The sequence below is a fragment of the Pleurodeles waltl genome, chromosome 3_1, assembly GCF_031143425.1.
Source record: "Pleurodeles waltl isolate 20211129_DDA chromosome 3_1, aPleWal1.hap1.20221129, whole genome shotgun sequence".
Taxonomy (NCBI): Eukaryota; Metazoa; Chordata; class Amphibia; order Caudata; family Salamandridae; genus Pleurodeles; species Pleurodeles waltl.
In genome coordinates this window covers 739,823,906-739,834,899 of record NC_090440.1, presented here as the reverse complement: position 1 = coordinate 739,834,899, position 10,994 = coordinate 739,823,906, and the positions used below count along the sequence as shown (strand labels likewise).

The 10,994-nt window shown below is 50.5% G+C and overlaps 1 protein-coding gene across 5 annotated transcripts in view; it reads left to right on the top strand.

The window, feature by feature from the left end:
- The first annotated feature begins 3,242 nt into the window (after window positions 1–3,242).
- The window catches only part of WT1 (WT1 transcription factor), a 212,430-nt gene continuing 204,678 nt past the window's right edge, over window positions 3,243–10,994 (top strand). For 2 of the 5 annotated variants that reach the window (XM_069223507.1, XM_069223508.1), the window contains exon 1: window positions 3,856–4,408. In XM_069223507.1, the coding sequence (XP_069079608.1) occupies window positions 3,997–4,408 (412 nt within the window). In that variant the 5' untranslated portion in view covers window positions 3,856–3,996. Of the gene's footprint in view, window positions 4,409–10,994 lie in introns of all 5 variants that reach the window. The other 3 variants (XM_069223510.1, XM_069223506.1, XM_069223509.1) reach the window with 3 other exon arrangements.

Sequence of the window (10,994 nt, the reverse complement as noted above, 5' to 3'; positions counted from 1 at the left end):
GCACGGCACCCCCGCTGTTTGAAATTGCATCTAGTTACCGAAAAGGTATTGTAACTGATGTCCGGTTCCGTCCCTTCCTTTGTTTTCAGAGCCATCAGGTGAGCGGGACGCGTCCGGGATTCTCCTCAGGAGACTCAAAAGAACTACAGTATAAAATGGAGAAAAATATACACATGACTGCAACAACAGATAAACAGCATAGTTTCCGAGCTTCAGCGGGCAAAACCTACAAATACTAATGCCGCATGGCTATCAGTGCAGCGATATTTGTATTTTGTTTTTAAACACGAACAAATTAGCTTAACACATTGTGTGTGTGTTCTCCGGGCGCAAATACAAGAGGTAAAGCGTTTGCAAGAAATAGTAGCTGGAAACTGAGAGACAGGTGCTTACATACAATATTTGTGGATAGAGATAGTTCACTTGAGGCACGACATTGCGCCGACCTGGAATCGGTGAATAATGGGGCGCATTACACGAAACGTTGTAAAAGTTGAGAAAATGCTGTAGACGTAGGGAGGAGTTCAGAATGCAGATTGCAGCAGAGATGGTAACAGGCTAAAGCAGGGGGTGCATGTAATTCAGACAGTATTGGGATGTTCGAATTTCGTATCCTACGTATTCCCATCATATTAGGCACGTTTACGGTTTCACTTTTGGCGCAGGGGTGAGGGGGATTTGCCACGAATCACATGAGGCTTTTGAGTGTTGATGCTGGATTCGAATGTGAGAATTTTTCACGCTAAATGACACCCGATAGGTGTATCTGAAATATCGCCTCTATGACGACACATTTCACACTTTAAAAACTAATGTCACGACTAATTCTTCGAAATTATATTGTCCTGTGTGAATTCAGTTCAAACCGCAGCCACGGCTAAATTGTGTCGGCAGGATTTGTTTTCACGGGTTCGATAAATTGTGTCGGAATATGCGCGTTTTCGGTGAACAGTTCAGCTCTTATCTATCGCGCTTCGAGCCTGATGACTGCCAGTTTACTGTAACACGAGGCTCACCGACAATATTTTGAGCTTTCACCAATGACTAATGCCCGTTAACCTACTATTTAAACAACTGCGCCGTGCGTAAGCAACATATCTTCAAGCACAGCGCTTTTTTTGTAATTCACATTTTTGTTTCACTCAAGCTTCCCGGTAAAAAAGGGCAGCGCTGCGCCCGTGCTGTCAAGGCCAGTTTTACATTTTTCAAATTATTAAATCGCAGTTGAAAAGCACGAAACTCGCAGAGTACGAATTTTACGTGCGCAACAAATGTAAAACAAACTGAGTAGAACGGTACTGCGGGTCTGAGCACATTTTGGAATTTCCATGACACAATGTAGCACCCTGGAAATAGAGGCAGTGCTGCCATGTTCTATCGAATGTATTTTCAGCCGTTCCCCACTTGCTATTTTTTTGCCGTTTTCTATAGCGCGAACTCGACCCGAAGGTATGGGAGCGCTTTACATGAGCACCAGTTACATTACACAAGGGCACATTATTTTTTTGTAGGCGTGGGAAGATTACGTGATATGCCCACAATCACAGGATGTAGCGCCAACGTCGAGGCTCAACCCTGGCTCCCCAGCTCCTGAGTGGGCAGCTCTGGCCGTTATGCCACATAGACTCCCTCTTCTTCTAACCCATCCTATCCTTGATTTGCGCCCTTCGTGGCTGCCTGATGAATTTAGAACTTTGTTTTAAACCGTTTCTTGTTACCCGGAGATGTTGTGATCACTCGGAAAGATGAGAGGCTGGTCCGTCGCTGGCTGCATTTGGATATGTGTCATGCACACAGTTCTGCTCCAGGAGCATTAACCAACGGGGCGAGGCATCTGATTTTATCAGTGCGCCTGTCCTAATACAGTACACGAAGACACACATATAACAATTGCAGGTTAAGGGCGCTCGCTCCTAAAGACCACGCAGTGTCTGTTGAGTACCAAAGAAACCCGGCTGCAACAATGCTGAGCTTCAGAAGGCTGGTCCACGGTACATATAGCGCTTTATCGTTACAGTGTGGAAGCGCTGTGATGCCGTTGGTGATATACTACTCCCCAGGAGTGATGCGCAGCTCTCATGCTTCCCCCAGATGCTCATGCATGTGTAACTGTAGGTCATGTATGCAGCTCTGGGACGTCCTGCCTCTCTCACCTCCACAGGTCAAGAGGTCTGCCCGACACTGCACCTCCCCAAAGCCTGCCTGGTGTTCTCCGGCTCTGTAGACAGTTCGGAGAGGAGGGGTGGGGGCTCAGTGAGGTGAGGTGAAAGTGGGGGCATCGCTCGTGCACAGGTCCGTCCGGGTTGCCCTCTTTGGGCTAGAACAAAGGTCCGAGCTGTTACGAAAATAAGCAGCTTCTGCTGCTGAGATGTGGTGAGCTTGTTCCCTGGAGCCGGATGTTCCGACCAGGAAAGAACGGGGATATTGAGGGCCAAGGTTTGAGGTGGGATGTCTGTCCGCAGCTCTGTCTGCTCATCGTGCCCAATCCTCAGGCGGTGCAGCTGTGCTGTGGCCGAAAACTCTGAGTACAGACTCTGTCCTTTCTCCGCCGTCTAATACTCAGTGTACTAATGTATGCTGTCCGGGGAGAGCAGAGGGAGTGACCCAAGTAGCAAGCATGTCATGGACCCTAATCCAGGAAAGATATTCACCCACCACACTTCCATCCCCTGAAAGGGAACGTTCATTGGGGTAAAGTGGGCTCCCTTACTCCCCAGTGCTCCGGTTTCACTGCACCTGCTAGACCACAGTTCAACACTCGGCCGGCCCTTATTTTGGCGAAACAGGGCTCTGACGGTGTGCTCGTGACACTGCTTGATGTGTGAGGAAAGATTAATTCAAGTGGTAGTATTCGGAAGAAAGTAAACCACTCACTGCCCCCTGGAAATGGAAGCGTTATTGGCCCACCTGAGCGCCGGCACTCACTCTCCCACTCAGAGAAAGGCTCCCTAATCGGTGCCCTCGTGTTGCCACCTCGGTCACCACACACCAGTGTTCCCTCCTGCGTAAAGGGACTGCGCAGTAGAAGCGCACACTACAGAATAGCGCAGGCTGGACCCCTCGGGCGCAGCGAGGGGAGCTTTACAGAAAGCGGTCAGCGGACAGACCCTTCACGCGAGATGGATGGAGACCCCCGAGCCCCACCCCCTGCCTGGTGCTGCTCTCCAAGTGCCCGAGCCCCTGTAGAAATGGGATGAGACACAGCGCGCAGAGGCCCTAACTCCTCCTCCCTGACTCGGCCTGTATTTGAGCTTTGCAGGGATCGGGGGAGACACACGGGAGGTGAAGAGATCCGGGCAGCTCCCTCAGCAGGGCGGTCCTCCCAGCAGCCGCTGCCTCTCCCGCAGTAGATTCTGGAACAGGATTCACAGCGGGGGGTACCTGCACACCCCGCCCCCCAACACCGCCTGTTGATCCACGGGAGTCTGACCATCTCAGCTGACAGCAAGTCTGACGCCATCCTGCCGAGATCCTGCGCCCAGGCTGGAGTGGACCCGTCCCCAGACACCCCGATACACATTAACCAGGTACCGCTGGACTCGTGCCCTGACATCCCTGAACAATCTGCCATCTCGTGCCCCGTTAACAAGACACCCCAGAGTCTTTGCCCTGACACCCCTGGACGCTCTGCCCAGACACTCATAGACCTCTATCCCGGCACAGCTCGACCCTCTGTCGGACGTCGCTCGGACCTCTGCTCTGACATCCCTGGAACCACAGCCGGACACCCTGCGGTCCCCTGCCCGGGCAGCTGTGGATCATCTGCCGCAGCACACCGGGAGGAGTTGCCCGGGCTCTCCTGGGCCCTTTCCGCAGGCACACCGGGACCCTCTGTTCGGACTCCCCGCAGAGAGGTGGTGGACACCAGGGGATCCGTGGACCATCGGCCACTGGACTGAAGAGAGTCTCGCCAGGGACGCTCCGGGGGAGGCGCCGCCCGCAGCAGACAGCTTCAGCCGGGGAGATCCTTTGCCCCGCTGGGCACTGCCAGACCCCATGGGCTCCGACGTAAGGGACATGAGCGCCCTGCTGCCCCCGGTGTCCACGCTGGCGGGCGGGGGCAGCTGCAGCATGCCCATGGGCGGGGGGTCCCAGTGGGCCCCCATGCTGGACTTCTCTCCAGGGGCCCCCTACGGCCCCCTGGCTCCCCACTCTTACATCAAGCAGGAGCCCAGCTGGGGCGGGGGCAGCCTGCACGAGGACCAGTGCCTCAGCGCCAAAGTGACCGTGCACTTCTCCAGCCAGATCACGGGCACCGCCGAGGCGTGCAGGTACGGGGCCTTCGGGGCCCCCCCGCCCAGCAGGGCCCCGCAGCCGAGCCAGCCCCCCGCAGCCCAGGTCCGGATGTTCTCCAACGGCCCGTACCTGCCGAACTGCCTGGAGAACCCGCAGGCCATAAGGAACCAGGGTGAGTGTGAACACACAATACTGGTGGAAGTGCCGGGCTTTGTGCTAAGCGCATACACTGTATGGTGGATGTGTGGAAGTGACCTAAGTGACAGCGCCATCCTTGTGGTGCGTGCGTAATCCACGGAATGACTTAGCACATGTTGTATGAGTGTGTAATCACTGAAGTGCACGTGGCACCTGTCTGGTGAATGTGAGTGCACGCTTCACTACACTAGTGAGTTTGCAATCATCAAGATGCTCCGGCCTCTTGTCAGGTGAATGTCGAGTGCACGCTTCACCACACTGGCGAATATGTAATCATTGAAGTGCACGTGCCACCTGTCTGGTGAATGTGAGTACACGCTTCACTATACTGGTGAATTTGAAATCATTGGGCTGCACGGGCCACCTGTCTGGTGAATGTGAGTGCAGGCATTATGACACATGTGGCGAACGTTCATACATTGTCTCTGCAAGTGCACACATCTTGTGATAAGTGGGAATGGCAGTTGCACAATCCTTGTGGCAAATGAGGGAGCGCGATTTGTGTGATGAGTGTCTCGCCGCACTTTTTCGGCATAATTCTTCTGACCAGTGTATTTTGAGAGTTCACACGATAAGTCCTCAAAAACAATTTGTGAATGACAGCGCAGCATGCATGACCAGTGCTGGAGCAAACATCAGTGATAGTGTTGCAAGGGTTATGCGGTGCGCGTGACAGCACAATTCGTGCTATGCGTGTGTTTGCGCAGTTCTTCGGAAGAATGTGAAAAGGTGACACCACAATGTGTCATTAGTGCGATTCACAGTTCCTGTGTTGAACGTAATTGCTCAAGTCAAGTCGCGTGATGAGTGCGTGAGACCTATGTTTCGCATTAGCGTTTACAGTTTGCGTTAATGGCGACAGAGTGTCGAGCGAATCTTGTGTTTGCACAATTTGCGAGAGGCACGTGATAGCAAAATTAACGTGATGCATGTATTTGCACAGTTCATGTGATTGTTTTTTTCAGATTACGTGATGTGTGTATTTCCATAGTTCGTGTTTTGTGGTTGAATCCAAGATGTGAGGTAAATGTATGTGAAGGTGCCTGTGTGATCAGTGTGAAAGTAAATTACATATGAGTGTGTTAACTAGTTTTCTGAAGAACACGTCTTCCCTGTTTAACTTACTGAGTTTTTTCTACTTTGAGAAGAAGGCAGCAGATACCCTATATTTTCTGTTTTTAGTTCAGTTTAGAGTTATTTCGGTGCTACGTCCTCCGTCTCTTTACATGCCTATGCTTTTAGGGTCCGTAGAATTATGCGACAGGTAAGGACCACACTTTGCGGCAAGGTTGGATACATTATGCGGCAAGAAAAGGCCAATTACGTGGAGTAGTGCAGTACAATTTGTGACAATATTACATCATTATTTTGTCCATTTTGTACACCTAGTCAAAGATTCCACCACATTAGGAACAGTCTAACAATCAAATAGGCACTGGAAGGTGACTAGCCAACTTTTGTGTAGGGCCTCCCACTCCCCGCAACACACGTTGCTGTTTCTTTTGGTAACGTTCGATCCATTTCAGATAGAAACTATTATTATAATGAAATCTTTAAACTACACAGCAGGTGATGGATTATGTGGCAAATGACTCAGATTCATCATAATACAGAAAGCACAATGGCCGCTGAATTGCTTAATTCCAGGGGCTCTGTCTATAATAGAAGTACTGAACTCAGGCTGCAAAGCGACATCTTCTTTTTTGGCTGCGCACTTCACTCCCAAGCAGACACTGTACAGCAATGCACAATGCATGGTTTATACGATTATCACAGTGGATTAGAAATCCTCGTGAAAATAGAATGTGCTGAATCCGAAAAATACTTCTAACAAATTAAGCTACAGAGAGCTGCCCAAAATGCTCTGTCGGACATTGAATCTTAACACATCTTGTTTTGCTACCAAGTCCAAAGCAAGTACTTGATATACATGATTTTATTCCGTAGGAAAGTAAAATCACATAGATCCACAGTATTGTGTAAGTAGATCACAAACCTAAACAGACTCCAGTCTGCGAATGAACTTCAAACCGGCAGGGACATTATAAGGATTTTGGGGGCCCCTGGGCTAAATGGATTTTGGGGGCCCCTGTTCTGGATGGCGTTGAGTTTATGATCAAATTTCCGATCTTTTGTGTCTTCTTTGGCTAGGTCACTGACAGTGCATAGGCACAGGCGTCCACATTCTAAATGTATCACCATCTAATATTCAGGGATTGTGGTGTGCTTTCAATATTGTAACACAGCAGCACCTCACTAACATCACTTCAAATAATCCCTGTGACACCATCCCATTTCTTGTAAGAGAGGTCCGGTTTTGATCTTAAAGAAACTTATTCATTGATGCTTCATGAAACATAAACACATAATTTCTCGGCAAAATGTCTGTAATAGACTCTCACACGTCACCCACATTAAAAATAAATTAAAAGGAAAACTGCATTTAAAAGAGTCTGTTTAAAAATGATTCAGGTAACCAGGGCAAGACTCTGCAGAACACAGCTGGCTACATCAGGGACCCCCTGAAAGGCTGGGGTCCTGGGCCAGAGCCCACACTGCCCACGCATTAAAACGTCTCTACAAACCGGACCATGGCATGCGCGCATAACAGTACAGTGGCATAACGAAACTTAAAGTGGACACCTGCAAAGTACTTGTGGGGGACCCCTGTGCTCCTGGACCCAGTCAGGGGCCTGCCGCCGGTGCACAGTGTACTGTGCTTAGGGGGCCCCCTGGAGATCGCCCCCCCTTCCCGCAGTGCAGGGGTTGCGGGGGGCTTTGTTACACCACTGCCACAGATTGCTATTATGGAAGTTGTGACTCATAATACCAATATATCCCCCCCAAACCCACTTGTGAGTGTCGCAGCCTACATTCTGGTAATGGCAACATAGGCAGGGGTGTAGCTTGGTCAGTATCATTGAGGAGAGGGTGGGGGTGGTGGGGGGGGGGGGGGTTTGCTGAACTTCAAATTTCCCAAAAATCATGCTAGGACATTATGTTAAGATAATATATGAGAAGCAGAGGGGGCTGAAGGGGCAGTGAAAAGAGAGGCATGCAATTGTTAGAGGTACTTAAATACAATATTTTTTTTAACTAATTAACATTTTTTAAATCCTTCAAAACATAGACAAGAGTATGTGTATGTTTTTGGCAGTGTGGGCATGTAAAAATCCCAGGTGAAATCTGACAGACTCTTCACATCACCCGACTGAAACCACTTGTGCCCAACTGTTTGCTGCATAATACCCCCCCACCCCCCTCCTGGATCTACGCCCCTATACATAGGTCACAGTTGTGTGATCCTCAGCATTAGCAGGAAGCACCAGGCAGAAGTACTTCAGGGAAAGGTAGTTGTTTGAAAGCTGTGGTGTGTGGCTCGAGTGTTGTTTTCGTGAAGTGTAACTCTGCATGTGACATTTAATGTTGAATTGCACGTTGCCTCTGAAGGTGTTTACCACAAGACATTGACTCCTGCTCTCTCCAAAAAGATACCCAACACAAACATTTTTGAAATTACGAGTTGTATCTATTTACAAAAACATAGGTTAACTTCTCCAAGCACATTACACTTCTCAAACCATTAGCCTAAGAGTCCGAGATTGACATAACATTTGACAAATCAACTTACTTTAATTCTACAAGAAATGTATATATTTACGTCTGGCAGATCATTTCGAGGTCAACATTGCTAGAGTCCATACCATATTTGAATTTTTGGCCAATTGTAACTGCGTGACAGTTCAAACCTACTTTCACGACCTTTAAATGTGATATACTAAGACGGCAACCTTGTCAGTGAGCTAACATGTCCGTATCCTCCTATAACATCCATATAACGGGTTTAATCTGGGCCACCCTCACTAGACCCCCTTCCCGCCCCCACCCCCCTTTCTGCCCCATGTACCTGCCAGGTTGGCTACACAGGGGTTAGAAACATGTGACCCCTGTCCTGGGTCCCAAAAACGGCCAGCCTTCTCAGTAGCCTAATCCAGGAGTGGAATTGTCCATGCAAGGCCTTCATGTGTCCAACTGTCAGATATAAAGTGCACCAAAAGTATTAAAATAACACAGATCTAGCAACACTAACCCCAGCACAAGTGCGACTATAGCCGCTGTGTTTGGGCTCCTCTGCACCAATCAGCTGTTCTTACACACCACACAAAAGCAGAGGGAGCTGCAAACTCTAAAACTCACTGAGCGCACTCCAGGGAGAAGGACTAAGTGCAACACGACATCTGCTTGCCGTGCACCGCACCACCTTGTGCATGATACAGAGGTGATCTGCACCCACGCGCAGTTCACCACACACCTTAGAGCGCTCACAGGCCAGCGCGCGCTGCACCTATTCTGGCGGCCTGGGCCGCGTCTGGGGTGGAACAAACCTCCACTCTATGATCACTTGTTGTGTCGCAGCTCGAGATCTGCTGCTCTGTGCGCGAGTCCATGACAACATGTCCCGCCTAGCGGTGCAGGGACACGAAGCTTGACTTCGCAAAGGAGACCCGGCTACGGCCAAGAGGCTGGGGGGCAGAATGGGACTCATGAATGAAGGGCCGGGCCCGAAGGAGGGGGGGGGGGTTAGAGGGGTTGCAGAAGGACACAAGGACACAGTCAGGGGTGAGCTGTAGTGCGCCAGGATTGAGGACCCTTGCAGTGGGGTACAATATAATGTGAGGTATAATGCGCACTGTGCAAAGGCTGTTGGAGGAAGGGCACGGTCGGTGTTGAGCTGTGGCGTGCACTGCGCCAGTATGGAAATCCAGGGCAGAGGGGCACAGCCAGAGGTGAGACGTAATGCTCATTGTGCTAAGGCTGGGGGAACAAGGCACGGTCAGGGATGAGCTGCGGCGCCACTGTGCCAGGGTTGAGGGCTGGGGAGAGCGAGGTACACCCGGATGAGAAATGTAGTACGCACTGTGCCTAGGCATTTTGAGGAAGGGCACCGTCAGGTGTGAGCTGTAGTGCGCTCTGTGGCCGGATTGAAGGCTGAGGGAGGGAGGTACATCCAGATGTAAGGTGTAGTGCGCTCTGCGCCAGTACTGGGGGCCGGAGTAGAAAGGCACAGCCAGAGATGAGGCATAATGCTCATTGTGCCAGGGCTGGGGTGCGGGGAGACTCGGTCAGGGATGAATTGTAGTGCGCATTGTGCCATGACTGAGGGCTGAGGGAGAGAGATACACTTAGATGCGAGATGTAGTACGCACTGTGCCATGGCAGTTTGAGGAAGGGCACGGTCAGGTGTGACCTGTAGTGCACTCTTTGCCAGGATTGAGGGCCGGAGGAGAGGGGCGCAGCCAGAGGTGAGATGTAATGAGCCCCTGTGCCAGGCCTGAGGGCGGTGTCAAAGGGACCAGCATGAGGAAGGTGTGGCTCGCGGGTGCCATGGCTGGCCCAGTCTGAGGTGATGTATAGTGCCCACTGTCCCTGAGCTGTGGTTGGAGGAAGTTACAATGGGAGGTACGCAAGCCGCAAGCAGAGTGTTGCGTCAGGATGTGGCGTCAGGTGTTGTCTAAGTAGCGATTAGTGATCAGAAATTAACTGGAGGACCCTCGTGGTGGTAGATGCGCTCCAGTGGCCTTTTAAGATTATAGTTTCTGTTTTAGCAGTTCGGATCAAAGGAATCTTCTGAGGTCAGAAGTGATACAGGATGTGCACTAGTGAAGATGAGGTCCAAGTGTTCTTCAACTAGGGGTCAGATGAGAAATGTCACAGGGCTAGCTGTGCACCCAGGGATGGTCTAGGATCAGATGTAGTCCTGAGGATCTCCTACGGTGTCAGACATGATCAAATGGATTCTCCACGATCACGAGCGATCTGGGGGGTTCTGCTATAAAGACAAACTTGATCGAAGGGATCTTGTACGTCACACGTGGTCCAGATAATGCGCAGTGGTGTCATATGTGCCCCCAAAGGACCTCTGCCAAGGATATGCTGTGACGTCATATTGGATCCAAGAGATATCTGTCTGAAATCTGCTATGATGTCAGATTTATCCAGATTTGAGCCAACAGATCGTCTGTGGTGAGGCTTGGTTTAGATAATGTGCTGTAGTGTCATCAGCGATCTGCTGTGGTACCTGATATGCCCCTGCGAGATCGCTGTCAGGGATCTGCTGTGGTGTCACAGCTGACCCGGATTTGACCCTAAATATCCTTTGTGTCACACTTACATTGGATGATGAGCTGCGGTGTCAGATATGTCAGAGAGATCTCTGTGAGGGATCTGCTGTGGTGTCAGATTTGACCCAATAGATCCTTTGTGCAACACTTACATTGGATGATGAGCTGGGGTGTTCGATATGCCAGAGAGATCTCTGTCAGCGATTTGTTGTGGTGCCAGAATGATCTTCCGAGAGATCTGTCAGTGATCTGCTGTGATGTCAGAGTTGACCCAAGAGATCCTTTGTGTCACACTTGCATTGGATGATGATCTGGGGTGTCAGATACGCCCGAGAGATCTCTGTCAGGGATCTGCTGTGACGTCAGCTCCCACTCACACATATGGACACAACGTCGCTCTCTAGCTTCGAGGGGCTGCTGGCACCCTTGTCAAGTTTG